General features: G+C 25.7%; 1 protein-coding gene across 7 annotated transcripts; it reads left to right on the forward strand.

Moving 5' to 3' along the window:
- Nucleotides 1-42: 42 nt before the first annotated feature.
- LOC100197775 (armadillo-like helical domain containing protein 1) lies at nt 43-22,540 on the forward strand. 7 transcript variants are annotated; one of them, XM_065787873.1, is made up of 12 exons: nt 43-349; nt 758-811; nt 4,175-4,250; nt 4,595-4,679; nt 5,334-5,422; nt 11,768-11,875; nt 11,996-12,188; nt 13,676-13,718; nt 14,604-14,646; nt 21,703-21,783; nt 21,870-21,987; nt 22,397-22,540. In XM_065787873.1, the coding sequence occupies exons 1-11, from the start codon at nt 165-167 to the stop codon at nt 21,972-21,974; spliced, it is 1,062 nt and encodes a 353-aa protein (XP_065643945.1). In that variant the 5' UTR covers nt 43-164; the 3' UTR covers nt 21,975-21,987; nt 22,397-22,540. The 7 variants fall into 7 exon arrangements, 4 of the variants coding, with proteins under 4 accessions (XP_065643945.1, XP_065643943.1, XP_065643946.1 ...); XM_065787871.1 differs by having other exon boundaries at nt 47-349; nt 743-811; XM_065787872.1 differs by having other exon boundaries at nt 50-349; nt 743-811; nt 21,882-21,987.
- The last annotated feature ends 752 nt before the right edge of the window (nt 22,541-23,292 follow it).

Raw genomic sequence — 23,292 nt, forward strand, 5'->3', positions numbered from 1 at the left:
AGCATTATAAATCAAACAGTATTATAAATTCAAGTGAACTAGTAGAGAAAGTATTATTACTTTTTATATAGAGTAAGTGAGGCAATATAATTTTGTAATAAGTTACTTTATTCACAGTTTTTCATTGTAGAAGTATGAGCTGAGAAATTAATGAATAGCATAATATGAATTTGAATGAATTATGTCAGTATTTAAATGCGTGGGACAATTCTTCTACTAAATCAAGACTTACAATACTAAAAACATTAATTGATGAGTATAAAGGAAAAACTTCATCTGAGCTTGAAGTTGCGTTTGCTAATGTTCCCAAATTGTTTTTCACTAGATTGTTGTCGTGGTGGAAAGTTTCGTATCTTTTTATAAATATTTAATGTCTTTAATTTTTAAATATTTTTAAAACTTTACAATATAAAAACAATAACTTTGTTTTAAATACAACTGTGTTTTAAATACTTTGTTTTGATGTTGTTTTTTTAAAACACTTTTTGTCTGACTTTTGTCACTTTTGTCTGATGATAATAATGATGATCTTTTAACACTTTGGTTCTGATTTCGTCTTGTAAACACTTTGGGAATTTTTTGTTTCAAAACTTAATAATTGGACTTCTTATAAACTTTTTATCTGTTTTCATTTTTTTGAATGTTTCTCTTTAATACTTTTTTAAAGTTCTTTTACTTTAACGCATTTTTCTCAGTGCATTTTAGTATACAATTTTTTCTTAACTTTTTTTTCTCTTAACAGTTACCTCACATGCAGTTCACCATGTGTTCAACTTAAAGCAATCAGTGTTTTTGTTTGCGCATATGGAGGGTAAATTTGAGTAGGGGAGAGATAGGTTGGTTGTCACACTTGTTACATTTTAGACTGCTCAGCTTTTATTTTTTATCAAATCAATGCCAAACTTTGCACAAAAGTAATTTAACTATTTCCGGTAACTATTATGATATTTTTATGACATTGAGTGAAATATTTTTCAATGTAAAGTCATTTATCAAAGACCTCTTCCGTGTGACAACCAACCCCACCCACGGGGTTGGTTGTCACATACTATGGGGCTGGTTGTCACATTTCTTGGTATGTTTTGATTATATTTAAAACTAGTACCAATAAATTTTGTTTATATAATACAAAGAATAAATCTGAATAATCTAAAAAAAAAAAAGGCTATTTACTGAAAAAATGAAAATACTATATACCAAAAAATATATATTTTTTACATATAACTCTATAAACACATTTAGTTTAGGACTATAAAAGTGTTTTTAAAAATGGTGTTTTTATAAATTGTTGGATGAAGAACATAATTCACTTATAAATTGGTGTAAGCCTGATATGCATTCTTTTGATAAGCCCATTTGTGGCAAGCCTGACATTCAATCCACAGTTCTCTTGATCTGCTGTTAGCAAATGGTTCACAACAATAGATGCATAGATACTTTTCATCTTTAGATGAATTTAAGGCTGTAGAAGTTTTTATTTTAGCAAAATTTAACTTTATCAATTCTTTTTTACTTCCACTCATAAATGATTTATGATTCTTATTAATATTTTTTTATTAGTTTTCTTCTTTTTATAATTAGCAAGCCATGCTTTGACAGGTGAGTTAATAAAAATCATAGATGAACACTTTTTCCTACCTTTTTTTGATGCTAACCTTGGACCTGCTTTAGGCATACTCTCAGATAGTATGATTGAATTTTTTAAAACTAATGGAGTGATTGGGTCCTGATTAGAGGTTTTATTTGATACCATTGTATTTGAATAAGTTCTTTAAGTCTTTTATTTGCTGGTTCTGGTTGCATTGAATAAGGTTCAAAGTTTTTTTAATTTGAATCAGCCTGTGAACAAGGTGGGTCAGGGCGATCAGTTACATAATTAGGACAATAATCAATTTCAGTAAAAATATCAGGATTTAATGGGTAAATACCTGTCACAGCAAAACCACTCAAAATATTGTTGGGAGATACAGCCTTCGGAAATGCAATGTTTACTATTTTTTGGAATATCATATATTGGAACGGTTTTTCCAGGATTCATTACCAACCATGAAGTTATAGCAGTATTTATATAGTTTTTGAGGGGACTGTAAACTGCCTTATCCAAGGGCTGCAACTTATGCGTGCAATGCAGTGGAAAGGTAAGCATTACTATTCCTTTTTTTTTTTGCCACATCTAAACCTTCAATATTAAGATGGGTTTCATGATTGTCAAGCAACAATAAACAAGGCTTTACTTTAGTGCATTTTGTATTGCCTACAAAATGTTGTAGCTATTTACAAAGTTTTCTTCTTTCATCCAACCACTTGCATTGGTATCTCCTACACTCCCTGTTGGTGCTCCTATTAGGAAATGATTTTTAAAGTTTTTATGAGGAAAAATAAAAAAAGATGGAATGCTATTTCCAATAGCATTTATTGTGCATGCTAATGTTACAAGTGTTCCTCTTTCAGCTAGCGTGATGGCTCCTACTTGTTTTAATCCTTTTTTGGCAACAACTTTTTTAGGTCTTTGTACCGTAGTTACAGCTGTTTCACCCATGTTCTAAATTTCATTTGGTGAGAACAAGTAGTTTTGTATAGTCAGTGCTGCAAATTGCTAAAAAATAATGCAGCATTCTGCATTTTAAAACTTGGTGCTCAATTTAAAATAGTAGCTTCAGGTTGCCTAATGGAAATATTTGGGTTGTACTTTATAAATCCTGTAAACCAATCCTTACCAGCTTGTTCCTTTACAACCCAAGAATTTGGAACTTTTATATTATTTTAACTGCAAGCTGGTTTGCAAACTTTTTTACTTCAGTAGGAGTTAAACCAAAATAAATTTCTGCTGTTCGCAACAGGTACATGACAAGTTCTTTTTCTACTCTGTCTGGCAATATCTGTTGACTTTTGTATCCTATAATGTTTATGCAGGTGGAGTTTTGATTTTTGTCAATTAGATCAGTTATAGAACCATGTGATGGGTTAGTAATAATAATTTTTTTACCATTAGTTTAATGTTAATGTTAATTAGTGTTAATGTTCTGTAATTAATGCCATGGTTTTTTGCTGCTGATTTAAAAGAAATATTGTTAAGCTTTACATTTTTAATACCACACATAATGACATCTCCAGAAGTATAACCTCTATTAGTTTTTCTTTTAAAATTTCGTACCATGTTTTTACTAAGCAAAGAAAAATATTTGCAAATAATGTATACACAAGAAATTTTATATATATATATATATATATATATATATATATATATATATATATCCACTAAATATAAACAATGTACAAACAAAACAACAGACAATTGTACAAACAGATGTGCAAACAAAACAACAAACAGTTGAACTTCTGTATTCCTTTTTCTATAGTTATATTAAACATTGGATCACAATTTAAAGTTATACAAATTGAAATAAAAAATAATTTAGATTACAGATATTTAGTTAAACAAATATAACACATTGACTTTAGATTTTTAAATATTATCTTAAACATTAAAATATTTGTCAATAATACGGACAAATAAACAAGGAATATCTAAAAGCAGCGTTTAGTTTGCAGCGCACAGAGTTGAGGCAATTATGACAATCATCCCCATATATTTTGTGACAAGCAACCCCTTCTATGTAAGTTGCAAGACACCTGTAAATTTACCTAAAAGCATGTGAATTTCATGAGAATTTTTTGTGGATTAAGTTACTCAAATGAATAAAAAACTTTAAAAATGTACATTCAAAGCAAAATAAAATAATTTTTGTTTGGTAAAAGAAAATTTCTAAGTGAGTGAGATTTAACTTTTTCATATCAAAAATCTAAAATAACGAATAACTTTTTTTTCTAAATGCTAAAAAAAGCTGAAAATTACAGTGAAAATGTTTTTTTATATAACATTTCGATTGTTTGATTTTAAAGTTCTAAACCTTATCTACATTCCCTGTAATAAACTTTGTGACAACCAACCCGTTTGACAACCAACCCTGTTCTCCCCTATATTTTATTTTGTTTAAAAGATTTTATGTAAATGAAAAAAAATAAACATTTTAAAATAATAAACATTTAGTTATCAAAAGTTTAAATTTGATTTGAAAGATTCATTTAGTTATTTTAGATTGGTTTTTTGCTTCTTTTAGATTAAAAGTTTTTATTTAAACTGATGTTTGTCTCCATACAAATGATTATTTAGGAATATATTCTTCGTTGATTTTATTGATATCGGAGGGATAAATATGTTGCTCGAAATTCTATCACTTAATAATGAGGTGAAGCTTAATAAATGTCAACATCCTTTAAAAAAGTTTTGAAATCTTCTATTTTTTATCTTTTAATAGTTATATATTTAAATATTTTTATATAGTTATATTTTTATGATTTTGTATATATTATAATTATGTTCAGTGGATATTTATTTATGTTTAATGTTAAATAAATAAAATTTGGTAATAAAAATTTAAATCAATTGATTATAATTTATTATTACTAATAGATTATATTTATTTTATTTTTTACATTCAACCCATGCATAATGGAAACAAGGATATTAAAATTTCTAAGTATGGAAATAACAAGTTAAAGTTTGATTTTTTTTTTCTTTTTTTTTTTGCAGGAAAGGAAAATTGAATCTTTAAATCTATTGATGGTTATTGCTAATAATGGACTAAAATACAAAGAAATCATATGCAAAAATCATGGTAAGATCATTGTTGAATACTTAATGCAGGTAAATTGCTTTATTAAAAATAATAAGTAATAGATTTTAGAGGAATTTAGCCGACATCTACATCCATGACATCTACATCCATAACATCTACAGAACTTTTTGAGTATGCACAAAATATATAAAATATTTTTTAATATTTAGAAAAATGTAAAAATTTTGACATATTCATTGTTTATGAAATAATTTGTTTAAGAAATAATTACACTGAACAGTAAAGTTTTTATCAACATTTAAATTAACAATGCAAGAATAAAATTTCTTTTCAATTTTAATCAAATCTTATTCATGGGTTTAATGATTTATGCAATAAAGGTTTTATAAATATGAGTTTAAGAATAAATTAAATAAAAATAAATTTATAACATAAATTCTTATCTACAGAAACTCAAGAACTTGTAATTGTAATTGAGCATTTGTTTTAATTTTTATTATTTAATTTATTATATTTAATTAGTTATGAATTTAATCCTAAATCATCTAATATACAGTTATAATAATAAATTAAATAATAATAAATATAAATTATAATAAATTAAATAATAATTAATAAATGATAAATAAATATACAATTTGGATTAGAATTTTGTATTTAATAATAAGTGTAAATCTTTCTTTTTAAAAATAGGTCTTCAAATTTTAGCTGGGTGCTTACAAGCATCAACAAACCAAAACTGTCAAGTAGGATGCCATGCTTTGCTCCAAGATATAGCTACAGTAAGTTTTTTCCATTCTAAGAAATATGTTAGCAAATCTTTATACATAGTTAAATATAAAATGTTTATGTTTGTTCAAAATGTTTAGATATATTTATATATATATATATATATATATATATATATATATATATATATATATATATATATATATATATATATATATATATATATATATATATATATATATATATATATATATATATATATATATATTTACACAGCATATATATATATATATATATATATACACATATATATATATATATATACACATATATATATATATATATATTAGGTCTAGGAATTAATTCATGCGCTTTTTAATTGAAAATTGAAGGTTTATTTCAAAAACTAAATGGATGAATACATTAATGAAAATAGTGTCCATCGCTAGTCACTACTTTTGCCCATCTTTCCGGCAATTTACGAATTCCGTGTCGAAAAAATGCTTCATCCTTAGAAGTGATCCAATCAGAGACCCATTTTTCAATATTTTCTGAAGAAGTGAAGCGCTGTCCAATCAAATCGTTATTCATGCAATCGAACAAGTAGTAGTCAGAAGGAGCAATGTCCGGAGAATACGGCGGGTGGGGTAACACTTCCCATCTGACATTTTCCAAATAGTTTTTGACAGGTTTTGCGACATGTGGTCGAGCGTTATCATGCTGAAAAATGAGTTTATCATGTCTGTTACCCCAATCTGGTTGTTTTATGACCAGAGCTTGCTTCAAATGCATTAATTGGTGTCAGAAGCTCATGGTACACCACACCTTTCATATCCCACCATATACTCAGCATAACCTTTGCACAGTGAATATTCCGTTTGGGTTGTGATGGACCTGGTTCACCTGGCTTACCCAGGTCTTTTTTCGTTTAGGATTCTCGTAATAAATCCATTTCTCATCACCAGTAACGATTCGATGCAAAAATCCCTTTCTTTTCTGTCTTTCAAGCAGCAATTCACAAATGGTCTTTCTTCTTTCCACGTCTCTGTCTTTCAATTCATGTGGAACCCAATGAGACATTTTTTGAATCATACCCATGGCTTTGAGGCATCTGGAAACTGTTAATTGTTCAACTCCTAACGATTTTGCAAGGTCCTCTTGCGTTTGACAAGAATCCTGATTGAGCAATGCTGCCAATTCTGCATCTTCAAATTTTTTCGGCTGTCCTGGTCGCTCTTGGTCTTCCAAATAAAAATCACCACTTTTAAACCGTGCAAACCGCTTCTGACACGTTTGCTCAGCTAGAGCATGGTCACCATAAACTTCAACCAAAATACGATGACTTTCGGTAGCACTTTTCTTCATGTTAAAGTAATGAAGAAGAATCCCCCGCAAAAACACTTTATCAGGAACAAAAATCGACATTATCAGTTAAATTAAAAATAGTGTTGTTTACGCTTAAATCAAATGATTTATAATGAAAATGATGCGCAATAACAGTGATCTTTGCATGCATGCGTGGCTAAACGAAACGCTGAGACAATAAGCTAGTTTCGTAATCCCTTGTCAAACCGCACGAATTAATTCCTAGACCAAATATATATATAAATATATATACAGTATTGGCCATTAATGACAATCCATCATGTTATTTTAGTATGAATATAAGTTTGAAATTAAATATTTTCTAAACTAAAAATGATTTTTTTCTAATTTTTTTTATTGAAATAAATCAAATAATTACAATATAAATTTATTATAAAATAAATAAAAATTAAAAAAATTAAAAGCTAAAATATTGAAACTAAAACAAGTGTTCATTTGTTTCAAAAATAAAATGTGGCCAAAATAAATAAACTACAAAAACAAAATTAACAAACCTTAATAAAAAGATATTTACAAAACTAAAAAAAAAAAAAAGAATTAATATTTTGTTTACAATGCTTTTGCTTTTAAGCATTCATTGATATGTTTCTGCATGGAGTTCACTAAATTCTGAGTCTCTTTTGAAACACTATTCAGTAATTTTGTTACTAATTCTTTCAGCTATTCCAGATCTTTTATTTCAATTTTACCAAGATTGTGATTCAACCCAAACTACAAATTATCTATTTAATTGAGTTCTGCAATATTGGCAGGCCAAGACATGGTTTTAATGTTGTTTTCTTCAAACAATTGATTGTAAATCTTAGCAGTATGGAGCATTATCTTGTTAGAAGATTCCCATGTCTTTTGGGAAAATGTCAATAGAAGGCATTAAATAGTTATCCAATATGTCTATATATCTTTTAGAATTGAGCCTTCCATCAAATATTTTGAAAAAAACTAACACCTTTATAGTTCATGCAGGCCCGATGCCTATACTACAACTACCATGTTTTTTTCTATACATTGAACAACTTGGTTCCATTTTTTCATGTGGTTTTCTTCTCAGCATTACTGGATTTTTTTTTAAATCAACCTCAATGTTTATTTCATTTCTGAAAAGAACGTTGTGCCACATGCTCATAGACTAAATTTTATGAGCTAAACACCAGTTTTTTCTTGTTTTCTGATGTTTTATCAATAAAGTTGGTTTTTCGCAAGTAGCTCGCCACATGTAATTGTGTTTTTGTAGTACTCTTCTGATTGTTTGAGCACTAGCAACAACACCAGAAGCTATTTGTCCTTTTCGAATGAGAGTAGATGATAAACTTCTATTTTTTTTTACTATGCAAATAAATGAATGTTCATTTCTTTTATTTGAAATGCTGAGTCTTGCAGGACATGGAAGATTTTGAATTATATTGTATCTTTAATATTGGCTAATTATTCTTCTAAAAGTGGCATGTGTTGTGTTAAAATGTTTCGCAGTTTCTCTAATTAAGATGTTTTATTCATTCATTACTATGATTTTACATTTTTATATATTATCGATGATTATTTTATTGCTAAAATATTGTAGCTAATTAGATACTCATTTTTCTATTTCATTTTATGTAAGTTTTTCAAATATTTATAACAGTTTTAAAAAAATTTCTCAAATAATTTTAAAAAGTTTGCAAATAAATTCAAAGTTTTAATCAAAAACAAATGAAATTTTGAAGGAAGTTTGAAATAATAGAGTGGATTTTTAATTTTGGCCATAATAATTATTTTAGATTATGCTATTTATGTCAAAAAAAAGCAATATAATTAGCACATCAAATATTATTTTTATGAATATCTATATTTATTTGAAAGAAAATAGAATACTCATCAATATACATTTTTTATATTTGAGAAGAGTCAAACAATCATTGATTTAATATCAATCAAATTCTAATGACATCAAAAAAAAACATGCTGGATTGTTATTAATGGCAATACTGTAAATATATATATATATATATATATATATATATATATATATATATATATATATATATATATATATATATATATATATATATATATATATGTATATATATATATATATTTATATATATATATATATATTTATATATATATATATATATATATATATATATATATATATATATATATATATATATATACATGTTAAACTATAAATATTCAATCAAATCACCACAAAAGTTAGCTACAGCTGCTCAAACAACATTTCAATAATTATAAAAAGTCACAACAACAAAAATAAATTGGAAAAACACAACTGAAAATTTTTCTTGCAATTGCAAACAAAAAAAAATCTGCTTGCTGATTAAATGTAGTGCAACAAACATAATTTACAAATGTATAACATCTTCCCTAAACACACCCAGCAAAACATAAATTGGTTTATCAGAGGGCGTGTTTAAAGAGATATGCAAAATATATATGGAAACTAGGAAAAAACTCAAAAAAACACCTGAATTAACTTGGTCTATTCTAAAAAGCGCCCCTGCTTACAACAACACAACTGAAAAAATGTTTACTTTTTTACATGAAAAACTAATAATTTTACTTTATTAAATGAAACTTAAAGTTGTGAAAATTACGTAGTTTTATTTTCTACTCATTTATAGCTCTGACTCAGTTCATTAAGCACTTTCTTGATAGTAACAGCATCACTATATATATATATATATATATATATATATATATATATATATATATATATATATATATATATATATATATATATATATATATATATATATATATATATATATCATGTTAGTGTATTCTACAAATAGAGTGCTCAATGTTCTTGAAGTACAGAGCAATAATAAATTAGTAAAAACACTTATCTAAATTTCTTCAACGAGTAGGCTCGTCAGAAAACTTCCTGTATATATCAATATTTATTAATATATACGAATGTTATATAAAATATATACATATATAAATATTTGCAACAAACATTTCTAAAATATTTTGAGATGTCTATAATGCACAAATTCTAAAATTTTATGGCTCTGTATAATAAGCAACCATTGCGTCTCAGAACCAATAGCCTTGAGGTTCAATTTGGCTCTGGCTAAATAAGTGACATTGATAAGGAAGGAGACATGAACTTCCAGGTTAAATGCTCTTTTGTGATGCTCTGTGATAAAACTGCTAGATCAGTATCTTAACTACCTTAACTACCTACAGTACCTTAAAGTTAAACAAAATTTATTATGCAAAAAAACTGCAAACATGATTTATTTTCATTAAAAGTTTTATTGAGTCAAGAAAATTTTTAAAGCCAAGAACAAGTCTTAATTTATGTCTTAATTAACATTATTCATTCACCAGCTAGTTGGATGTTAACTTATATATCACTATAAGAAACATAAATGATTAAAATTTTAATTTTTATAATGATTAAATTTTGTTTTTTATAATGGTATATAAGTTAACATCCAACTCGCTGGTGAATGATTAATATTAATTAAGGCCCATAAGTAAAGACTTTTTAAAATGCTCTGACTAGTCACTCAAGATTTGTCCTTAACAGTAAAATTAGAAGTCGCTATGTATTCCATGTTTAGATAAGAAAAGAAGGTGCCCTCATTAAATTATTAAATGAAGATTCTTTCAATAAATTATCTGATGAAGATTCCTCCAGTAATCATTTTATCAGAAAATTCAAATAAAAAGATTCTTTTTGAATTAAACTTCTGATTTCAGTTTTCAAAATTTTTTTTTAAAACTGAAATCACTTAAAGTAAACTCTTTTGATGAACAAATTTTGAAATATTTAAAATAATATGTTATTGTTACCATTTTATTATTAATATAAATTTATTATTATATCAAGTTATTATTATAATTTTTATAATAACAATTTATTTTTAAATATTTTGTCAAAAATGACAAGGTATTTAAAAGTTTGAATCACACATAATTTTTGATAAAATTATAAAACTTGCATTATTTGAAAAAAATAAAGCTAGTGTAAAATTACTTATTGTGCAACATAAGAGTAAGAAATTAGATAAAATCATTTTAATCATATTGAGTAATTACAATTGCCAGATAAAAAATGTTTGATTACCATTGCCAGATAACACAATATTCGTTTACACTAGTCAGATAACACAATGTTTGCTTATAATTGTCAGATAACACATAATGTTTACTTATATAAGTACGAAAAAGATTTTAGGTAAATAAATAATAACTTAAAGATAGGTAGGCGAATAAATAATAACTTTAACATTAAAAAATATATTTTAGAATTCAACAAAGTATTTCATAGCATTTTTAGTTCATTAAAAATGTTTATTGTTTTTGTATTGAATTAAAGTGTGTATGATTATCATATGCATACCTTTTTTTTAATTTTTAGTATAAGTTGATAATTTTAAGGACTTTTCTGTATTCTGTTAAAATGCTTTCACTAGAAACCTATAAGACCTAAATTAGGTATTATTCTTTTTTATTTTATTTTATCAAAATTAATAAATATGTAATGAGAGTTTTTTTTTTGAGTTTTTAAATCATCATTTTCAATAATATTTTGGTCTCATAAAATCAGTTTTGGCAGATCAAATTTGATTGGTAAGAACTACAAGTCAAACATTTATTATAACAGTTATAAATATATTAAAAAAATAGAAAGTTTAAATCTTGAGCGCTATATATATATATATATATATATATATATATATATATATATATATATATATATATATATATATATATATATATGTATATATATATATGTATATATATATATGTATATATATATGTATATATATATATATGTATATATATATATGTATGTATATATATATATATATATATATATATATATATGTATATATATATATGTGTATATATATATATATATATATATATATATATGTATATATATATATATATATATATATATATATATATATATATATATATATATATATATATATATATATATATATATATGTATATATGTATATGTATATATATATATATACACTGCATTTGTTTAGACTTGTTCTAAATATGAGAAAAAAATCTTTAAAACAATGGTTTCTCTTCTGAAATCAACATCGACAGATGCACAGTTCACTGCTGCTCAAATTATACAGAACATGCAAGTAAATCTTTTATTTTTGAATAAATTGTGCATACTACTATTAAACAATTGTAGATGATTTTTCTCAATAGTTTTATAAATGTTAATAAAAGTTAAAGTAAATGGTATAAAAAATATTTAGCCTAGTCAAGTACAAAAGACTGTTATCAATCCATGTATTGCGTTGCTAGGATCAATAAATTTGAAAGTCCAATATGAAACATGCAATCTTGTAAAGTTTTTAGTTTCCATTGAAAATATTCAAGATGACATTCTGTTCAGTATCATTTCAGTTTTAAAGTCTGGGATTGAGACAACTGATGGATCAATAAATTGTAATTTATTCCTGTAGTTTTTATTTTTACAGTTATTAGTTATAACATTAATTTGATGGTCTTATCAATTTTTTTTAATATTATCTAGTGTTATTTTTATTATTATATTTTTATTGTTGAGTGTCACATTTAAAACTTTGAACTTTTTCAAATTATTAAACCTCATTAAACAAATGCACTCGAAAAGGAAATAAGTTTGGCTATCAATGAAATCAACTTTCTCTCCACAGCTTTATGATTAAAATTGACCTTTCTCTCCACAACTTTATGATCAAGACTTTGAAATAATAAGTTGAAACTAATTAAACAAAGATTATTATTATGAGATCTTTGTATTTCAAAAAAATTGTATTTAGCAAATTATTTATTATTTGTTTTAGTGTATATTACCTTTTTAAGTGGTACCATAAAACTAAAATAAACTTAAAATATTTTCCCTGCAAATCTAAAAAAAGTTTCTTTAAAGAAAATTTCTGAAACTTTAAAGTTGGTATTTATTTTGATGCTAATATGTAATGCGTTGTGTCTTGACTGGTAGTTCGAAATAAACTTATGTATAATTGTTAAAATGAATGATGGGGATGAGGATTTAGATTACAAAGAATTGCATCACAAATGTTAAAACTCTAGTAATGATTTATTTGTTTTAGTAAAACATTAATAATTTTAAATTGTGTAAATAGCCTATTTAGTTTTATTTATATCCTACTTTAGTTTTTATATGTTTGGGTGCCTTACTTAAAAATATAACCTTGCTATGCTAGTTTTGTATAAATATGCTTGTGTACCTAAGTAAGGCACATAAACATATTTAGTGTATTTATAGTATGATATATGTATTTTATACAGTTCTTTGTGAGATATCAGTCAAAAAACATTGAATTTTTCCTATACAAATGTGATTATTTTGAATTTGTGGCAAAAAGTATGAAACTTGTGCTTTTTTCTGACTTTATATTTGCAATATGTTCTACCAAAAACATATTGTAATGGCTTATCAACTCTTAAATATATAGAAAGGGTCCATATTTTTGTGGAGGTAAGTATTTTTTAACAAAACACAACGTTTTTTAGGAAACAAAGATTTTAAGTTAATAAAGATTTAGAAACATGGTTCAATATTTTTTAAACACTTGGTTTTAGACGTGAATTTTTTTATATCTTTCTTAGTTTGTTTTTTTTAAAACTGTTTACTAAAATATTTTTTACTTAAGAAAGTTGCAAATATTTTTACATAATAAAAAATATTTATGCTATCATTATAAAGATGACTTGTAAAAGTTTGAAAACTTTTTTATTTCAAACTTTTTAAAGCTTTTTTTTCATTGTGTTTGAAAATAATAAATACATCAACTGAGTTCTTACAACAAAACAGAAATTTTTTCCCCTATCTAAATAAAATAAAATGCACATAAATTTTTTGAACTGATCAATTAATTTATTAGTTTTAAATTAATAATTGAACAAGTTATAATTTTTATGTTTAGCATTGTTGTTGGTACAACTTGCTGCTGCAGCAAAGATTATTGTGTAAGTTTTATTGATAGTTTTTCGTATATATTTATCTCTATTGTTTTTTTTGTTTTTTTATCTTCTATAAGGTTGTAAATCAAATGACACTTTTAGTAGCAGGTGATGAAAATTAAACACCTGTACAAACATATATTTAGGGCTAAAAAAGTATAAATTTTTTTTTAAATATTAAATAATATAATTTTTTTCCTAACTTTTGTTAATAGTATTGAATTTATAAAGTTATGAAAAATATCAAGAATCTGCATTTTTTTCAAAGTTTTTAAATGAGTAAGACAACTAAGTTATCTTTTTGATAGTTCTCTAAACTTTTTTGTTCTAAGTTTTATGTAAATTTTTTTTGTAAACAATTTTAATTTTTCCTGTTTTGCCACTACATGACACTCTTTAACCCATACACTCTCTATAATTCACATATGCTCTCCATAATTCACATATACTCTTCATAATTCATTACATTTTCTTTTAGTTTTTATATGTAGACACACCGACACACACCTTTGTTAAAAGCTTACATGAACTTTATATGTGTTCCACACGTAGTTATTTTTAATTAGTATAAAGTTTTTATCTAATTATTTATTTTATTTTTAATATTTTATTTAAAAAAAAACTTGTTTTAATTAACATAATTGGTTTATATCAAATTTTATTAACAATACTTAATATTATTCATAATTCATATTATATTATCAGGTTATTCTTTTAAGATATTTAATTTTAACTAAGAATGAGTAAATTTTAATTGGAACAAATATTGATATTTTCTTTTAACTGTTTTGTGTTACAGATTAAGAATGAAAAATGAAATAGACTTTGTTAAAGGAGATTTAATGTAGTTGTTGTTTTGTATTGAGCTTCATATATTGTTTAATAATTTAGTGTGATAGCAAAAGATACAAAAATAGCTGAGAAGCTTCTGGCGGTATTTAAAACTATATATTTTTTAGTTTTATCTTTTCATTCACTTAGCAATATAGTTATAAGTTTTGTTTTTTATTATTTTCTATTATTTAAATGTTTTAAAGTAAAAAAGTTTAGAAAGATGTATTACTAAATAAAAGATAGTTTAGTGTGCCAATGACAATGATGCCAATTTTATCCGTCTAACTGCCTTATGTCACTATTCTCAGTTACATATTAATGATGTAAATACAATATCTAATCATTTTTACAGTTTTTAATGTTGTTATTGTTAATAATGTTGTTTTTACACTGTTTCCGCATAAGTTAGTTAATGAAGGGACAGCACCCTATTTTATTTTGTTTTGAAAAAATGTTTTTAAACAAATGTATTCATGTACTGCATACAAAACAAAACTATAGAGAAATTTAATATAAAAATTAAATAACTTAAATAAAAGATGTTTTTTTATTATAGATCTTAAATTGGCACACATAATGAAATGTATTACATTAAAATGATCTTAGTAAAATAAGATTAAACAATCAAAAAGAGAATACAAATAGTTTCTTTAGTAACTGATTCCTTTAAAAAAGGCTTAAAAAAAGGTTTATAGAAAATATTTTAATAAAGCATTTTGTTCCCCTCCAGAATTTGATATTTTGTATGACACCAACTAACTGAGCTTTTTTCTTCTAATATAACAGACATATCTGGTCGCTAATACAATTAACAGAGCTGTAAGGTCTCTAATATAACCAACAAAGCTACCTGGTGTCTGATATAACCAACAGAGTTAAATGTTCACTAATAAAACCAACTGTGCTATAATTTTAATTTGGATGGTTAAGCGCCAAACCAGCCTATACAACAAAGTTGAAAAAAATTAATTTATATTAAAAAATGATTTATGTAGTGTTTCTTTGCAAACACCAAAATGCTATAATTAAAATTTAAAAAGTGCACTGAACTGCAATTACTTTTAATTTTTTCGGTTTAGTGGGTTTTGTTAAAGACTTTTAAACTTTGCATCAAATTATCTTATTTCAACATATTCGTTGTATAGGCTGGTTTGGCGCTTAACCATCTATTTGTATTTATAGGTTATGGTTTTAGCTTGAACAAATATTAGCTATCTGATCCAAGATATCAGAACTATATGTTCTTTAATAATTTAAAAAATTCAAAATAGATAACCATTAGAGCTATCGGTTCTTTAATAAAACCAACTGAGCTATATAGTACTAAATAAAACTAAATAAGCTATATAGTCCAAAATAATCTACATTATCTACATTAGGGGTGGGAATTATTTTATTCAAGTGATGGCCTTATAACTATTGGTGGAGCAATTATCTAAAACTCACAAAAACATAAAAATACTATATAAACATAAAAAACTCTCTGCGCAAATCTATTTTAAAATATCGCCAAAAATTTAAAAGTTTGCTTTAAAAACTCATTGTATTATACATTGTATATATTTAAATAAAAACTTTTTTTTTAGATGTATAAGATATCAGAGAATAATTTAATTGGACAAATTGATCACCCTTCCAATATTTCAAAGCCAAGAAATCGTATATATGGAAATTTGATTGAGAAACCACTGATGGATTTTTCAAAGTTATCATCAGAAGATATCATTTCCTTTTAGAATTGGGTAATATTCCTAAATTAAGTGATGTTATTAAATAAATCTCAATTGAAGTTTGTCAATTATGGAATAAAATGATGATACCATGTTTTACGGAGAAATCTGTTCAAAGAAAAGTTAAATCTGCCATTCAAATCTATAAATTTGTTACTAAATCAACACAGTACAAATAAGAAGACAAGTATTATAAACAGTTGGGATAAATTATTTGACTTATTGCCTAAAAATGCTAAATTTAAAAATCTGAAAGACAAACTCTTTTATAAACTTCAAAAATCTTCCGATGGGTACAAAAGCAGTGCAGTCTTGTGACAGAGCCTATTACAACACGTTTGCGAGACCTGTCACCTAAAAGAAAAAAACTTGAAATAAATTATAGTCAATTGTTTGATGATACAGATAATTCTAGTAGTAAAAGTTCAGAAGATAAAAGTACAAGTGATGATTACATAATGGCATTGAAACGAGCAAAGATCACCGGTAAAATGCTAACTAAAATATCTAAACATAAAGGGTATCCAATAAGCTGTACGGCAAAGATTGCAGAAGCTATACTGAATGCAGTTGGTGAGACATCGTTTGCTGATCTGCTGTCCAAATAGCATCTACAACACTTGTGCATGAATTAAGCTTGATTCGGTCTTATATCGACTCTTCTGAAGAAATGTGGTGCTTATATTTTGATGGTAAGAACATAGACAAATAACATGATAGCACTTGCATTGTGAGCAAGTCTAAATCTTTGGTTATATCTTTGAAAAAATGAGAGAAAAGCAACTCTGTTTGTATTTATAAGGTTACACAATATTATCATCATCCTCGTCGACTTCATGTTCTCGACCTGATTCTTTAGCATTTTATAAACTCAAAGTTTATAAAATGCTAAAGAAAATATTATGTGATGTTGATTCCTTATCAACATCACATAATATTAATTACTAGTTCATTAATTAGTTGATTTGTAACTACCTCAATTAATTAGTTGATTTGTAACTACCTCAATTAATTAGTTGATTTGTAACTACCTCAATTAATTAGTTGATTTGTAACTACCTCAATTAATTGGAAAATACTAACACAAGCCTAACGGGTCAGTTATTAAAAGTAAAAAATATGGCAGGAATGACTTTACGGAGCTGGATTTGTTATGTAAAGGATACAAGTCTTATTGAGACTCAATGAATTTAACACCGATTCATTTTTTTCTGAACCAGGACCTATTTCAAATGCCCGATGGAATTCTAGAGCTATCTATTGCTTGAAATATATGCTTTTGACTCAGACAAAAAAGAATCAATAATAGAGGCGGGTAATTTTATTGTATATCACTGGGCCAAACCATGATTCTCTTGCAGAAGAAATGTTGGACAATACAACATAGTTAAAATTGGCATTAACTGGTAATTGCCTTGAGTGTTTAAAAAGTCACTGTGATATTTGGAATGATTGTCCATTAAAAATTGATTACACAAATGAAGCGTGCGAAAGGTCGCTTGCAAAAGTTGAATTATTTCTTTAAAGAAAAGTCATTAACTTAGAGGCCAAAAGAGACACTGTAATAAACTTTGATCTGCCTATGTGTGTAATTGTAATAAAGTAATTTAGTGTTTAAACTATATTTACTTCCATGACGTAGTTTTATAACTAAAAATTTAGAACTCAGCAATATCGTTACCCCAGGTTACACAGGTCTTTATGCGTAGTTTTTAAGCATGGAGGTTAGCCATGCTAGATAATTTGCAAGGCCTGCGAATTTAGGGGCCCTTTTACAAATTTAGGGATCCTTTTCTAAATATAAGGATTTTTTTTTAGTAATACACCTAGTAATGGAAGGTTTTTAAGATTTTTTAAGGTGGTAAGCCTATGAAAAATAGAGATTTTTGACCAAAAATTGAAAAAATAGGTAATTTATTGTTTTTATATAAAAATTTATCCTCTATCTGCTGATATATGACTTGTTTAGGTTTGATCAAACTAAAAGGGTTTAAAATAAAATATTTTATTAGCTAGTTTATTTATTTGCCTTAGCAACGCCATAGCAACGAAAAGTTGAGACCTTTTTTTACCCAAATTAGATCGCCAAAATGACAAATCTTGTAAAGCTTCTTTTTCCAATATAATATAGATTTGCGGTGTTTTTGGTCATGCTTTTAAGTCACATTTTCTTATAATAATTGTCATATTAAACTGTTTATATTGGTTGTGGTATAAAATCATTATTTATGAATCTTTCAACTCTTGATTTAAATCAAACAAGTTGTACTTGTGTATAATTGTAATGTCTTCTGGAAAAAGCAACAAGCAAAATTTTTCACGAAAAAGAAAGAAGAAGTCTAATTATAGATCAAACTAATCTCAATACCAATAAGGTATTGAGATTATTAGAAGTAATAAGACAGGAAGATGATTACTTTTTATTTATTAATTTCTCTATACTTAAAAGTTTATTTCAACCTTTGTATGTCCTGAATGTGGCCATAAAAAAATAACTGTCAGTGATAACAGAAAAAAGAGAAAGGGATTTGCCCATAATATAAAACTTTTATGGGAGTCATGCGAATGGTATAAATCTGTTTATACATCAAAAGAATGTATTAAACAAAACTATGGTCAAGGTTCTAAAATCTATAAAGCAAATACAAGAGCAGTAATTGGTTTTCGTGAAATCGGTAAAGGTTTTACTGCAATGGAAACATTTTCCCAATGCATGAATATGTTTACTTTATCTAAAACACCATTCTCTAACCTTAATGACAATGACAAATTTATACAGCATATGAGAAGGCTGCTTTTAATAGTATGAAAAAAGGAGCTAAAAAAGCTCAAGACAAAACATTAAATGTTTCAACAAAACAAAGAGTAACAATTGATGGCTCTTGGCAAAAGCAGGGTTTCACATCACTAAATGGTGTTGTAACCGCTGTCATCTATAACAAAGTTATAGATACTAAAGCTTTTTCTATGCATTATAAAGGTTGTTCAATGTGGAAAAAATATAGAGGATCACTAGCGTACAACAGATTGAAAGCAGATCACACATGTCACATTAACCATACAAAGTCATCTGGTGCAACGAAAGCAGCTGGTGCATTGGAAATCTTTTCTCGATCAGTTGAAAAACACAATTTAATTTATCATGAATACCTAGAGGATGGTGATACTTCCTCTTTTAAAGAAGTTGAAGAATCTAATCCATATAAAAATTATGATATTCAACCAATAAAATTAGAATGCATTGGGCATGTGCAGAAGCTACTTGGTACACGCTTGCGAAAAATCATAGAGAAGTATAAAGGAACAGAGAAACCCCTACAGAAAAAGAAATTTGGCTAATAGTGCAATTAACTCAATGCAGAATTATTATGGTATTGCAATTAGAAATAACACTAACAACATTTATGCAATGAAAAAAGCAGTAGTAGCAGTTTTGTGGCACAGCACAAATTTCAGTGATAATAGCATTCGTCATTCTATGTGTCCTAGGGATGAATATTCCTGGTGCAAGTGGCAACTAGACAAGCTTAAAGGTACAAATACTTACACTAACAAAATTAACTTACCTATCTTTATTCATAATATAGTAAAGCCTATTTTTAAAGATTCATCTGATGACAATTTGCTTAGAAAATGTTTACATGGTCAAACCCTAAATTCGAATGAAGCATTTCATTCAATTTTATGGACTCGTTACCCTAAAAACATTTTTGTAAGTAGAAGAACATTTGAACTTTGTATAAACTCTGCAATAGTTCATTATAGTGATGGTGGAGATGGGGTAAAATCTGTTTTAAGTTACTTCGGATTGTTAGGATCAGTGACCATTCCAAAACTGGTTTTAAAGGACCAAAAGCGAATTGTAAACTAGAGTCGTAAATCAACTTCAATATGCAAAAAGCAAAGAAAAAAACTTTGATCTCTTCATAAGGGATACTGAAAAAACAGATTCATATAGATCTGGTAGCTTTTAAGTAGTGTTTTTAGACATAAATTTTGATTTTTAATTATTGACTTGATTTTTCTTATTTTGAGATTTTTAGTTTTTTTTTTAATTTTAAAACATGATATCTCCAGTTTAAATTCACCAATTAAGCTGAAATTTTCAGGATATGTTCTTCACACATGTAAAATTCATTTGTCATAGGATTTTCAAAATTTCTTATTTTGGGGCGCTCCAATGTGGTTTTATCTGCCAGAGTTTTTTCATAAAAATATATATTCAAGTTTAAAAGTCAATATAATCTGAACTAGGGAGGCAAATTTAAAAACCCTATGACAAATTAATTTTATACATATGTAGAACTACCATACCGAATTTGGAGTTTTGATTTATTGTCAATTTTGAGAAATTTTGTTTTGAAGTTTTCATTTTTTTCACACTTTTTAATAAAATTTCGAGGCAAGCGAGGCACTTTTTTAATATATTGTTTTGATTTTATGTTTAGTTTCATAATTATTGTTAACAACTGCTTAGTTTTGTTGTAAATATAACCTTGATGCTTGAAAAAAGTTTTTCATAGGCCTAGCACCTTAATGGTATCGTGTATACCAAATTTAATTAATCTAATTACCAGCGATGGTTTTAAATTAGTTATTATTTACAGTGATGATTCTTTTGGATGTTAATATGTTATTATTTAAATAATAATAACCTATTTTAAAATTATTTAAACTATTGTTTGAAAGTCCAAACACTATGTATGCTGCATTATAATTTCTCATTTTTCCATATAGCAACATGAAATTATTTACATTATTTGCTTTGTTTTTACACCAATATGTATTTATAATCCTGTTAGAAATGGATTAGTCATCATGGATGTGACTCCACTGGGCACCCGATGTCAATCCAACGTCGGGTTTACTTTAGATTTTCATCAATGACGTATTACGACGTCGTTACGACCTCGATATAATGATGATAAAACGATTTTATTTTATTGACGTCTTTCGACGTTTTCTGATTAACGACGTCAAAGCGACATCAATTGCATGACGTCAGAACATTGCCGATTTAACGACGTCAGAACGATGTCGATTTAGTAATAATGGAAAGACGTTGGAATGACGTCTTTCCAACATCGCTATATATATATATATATATATATATATATATATATATATATATATATATATATATATATATATATATATATATATATATATATATATATATATATATATATATATATATTTATATATATATATATATATATATATATATATTTATATATATATATATGTATATGTATATACCTTTAATTTCATGTTGCAAATAATGTTGCTAAATCCATTGAAACTTTTTCAATGAAGAAATAACTATTGTTTCTCTTTTTTTTTTAGTTAACCGAAGACAACCATAATAAAAAATTAAAGCATATTGAATTGATTTTAAAATAAAACTATTTCTTCTTCTTTTTTAGCTTGGTTGCATTAATATTCTTTTGAATGTGCTCAATTATAAACATTTTGAAGGTCGGAATCATGTTGTTGAAGCATTAAAGGTATATAATTTTTTATGTAAAATTTTTTTCAAAAAAAACTATTGTTTCTTTTTTTTTTTACTTTTTTTTGCAACGTTATTGTTAAGTATTTCGTTCAGAACTTCAAAGATGTTAAAACAAAACAAACTTTTGATACAATCGGAGATCGTGTGTTTTCAATAGAGAAAGCATCAATTCTGAAACATTTGTGATAAAATTCTCAATGTAAGTATATATATATATATATATATATATATATATATATATATATATATATATATATATATATATATATATATATATATATATATATATATATATATATATATACATATATATATATATATATATATATATATATATATATATATATATATATATATATATATATATATATATATATATATATATATATGTATATATATATATTATGAACTACATGAATCGGAGTTGAAGTTGATTAGTGGAGAGGAAAAAAAAAGGAATACTTCATTAAAATCTGAATAAAATATTTATTGTTACTCTTCTTCATTCTTTTTTTTTTAACTTAATTGATCAAAATTCTGAAAGTTCTCTTTATTTTGTAGTGTAAAATTATAAAGTTTAAAGCCTAAGTTTTTTTCGTAATTTTTAGCGTTCTTTTGGACAAATACACGTTTTCTACTCAAGTTAGATGTTGCCAATTTTACATTTAAAGTGAAATCCGAAGTTAAAATTGTTTTTTGGCATTGTTATTATTATTTTTTTTTAAATTTACAAAGATCATATATTATTTTTAGTTGTTCATTATTTTTCTTACGCTAGAAGATAATGGGATTTTTTTTAATTATTCGTTATTTTGGTTACGCTACAGGATTATGGATCGTCTGTAAATTACGTCCCGCAAACTTTTACAATTAACAAAACAAAAAAGATCAAATGTTTTCCCTCGCAGAGTCTCAATTTAAATAAAAAATCAAAATAGACCATTAAGTTTAATCAGAATCGCCGCGTAAAAGAGCTTAATAACTTCTACTTCTGTTTTTTAAATATATTTTGCGTTGCGTAATTTATGGACAATCCCTTATAGGATTTTTTTAAATTCAAAGTTATAATTATAAATCATAGAAATGCTCTAAGGCTTATGTCATTTCACTTGGTACTTTTTTATTTTAATTTCTACCTAAGAAGCAAAATATAGGAAACATAAATTGTTATTTTACAAGTTTTTCAAAATTCTCTTAACACATGCATAAATAGACTTGATTTTGAAATTTTAAAATATTATATAATTAAATAATTTTTTTGCCCTAATTAGAATTTGTTTCCACAACATTGCGTAATATAATTAAGGTTTCTCTTTTCGGATCAAAGTTAGATATCTATTATATATAACACAGGTCAACAAAAAAAAATTTTTTTCTGGTGCCGAGCAAACAATTTGTTTTTTGTATAGCATTTCTCATTTTGATTTCAAATATGCAACTCTTTTTTTACCATCAGCTCAAGTTGTAAAGTTATTTAGGTTCAAATCTTAAGTATTTAGGGTAA

Source organism: Hydra vulgaris, chromosome 01 (genome assembly GCF_038396675.1).
Source record: "Hydra vulgaris chromosome 01, alternate assembly HydraT2T_AEP".
In the NCBI taxonomy this organism is placed as follows: domain Eukaryota; kingdom Metazoa; phylum Cnidaria; class Hydrozoa; order Anthoathecata; family Hydridae; genus Hydra; species Hydra vulgaris.

Coding starts and splice junctions, on each gene's coding strand:
- LOC100197775 (XM_065787871.1), top strand. CDS start 165: ATGAATTTGAATGAATTATGTCAGTATTTAAATGCGTGGGACAATTCT. Junction 350..742: donor TTGTCGTGGTGGAAAGTTTC/GTATCTTTTTAT, acceptor TTCTCTTAACAG/TTACCTCACATGCAGTTCAC. Junction 11,876..11,995: donor AAATTATACAGAACATGCAA/GTAAATCTTTTA, acceptor AAAAATATTTAG/CCTAGTCAAGTACAAAAGAC.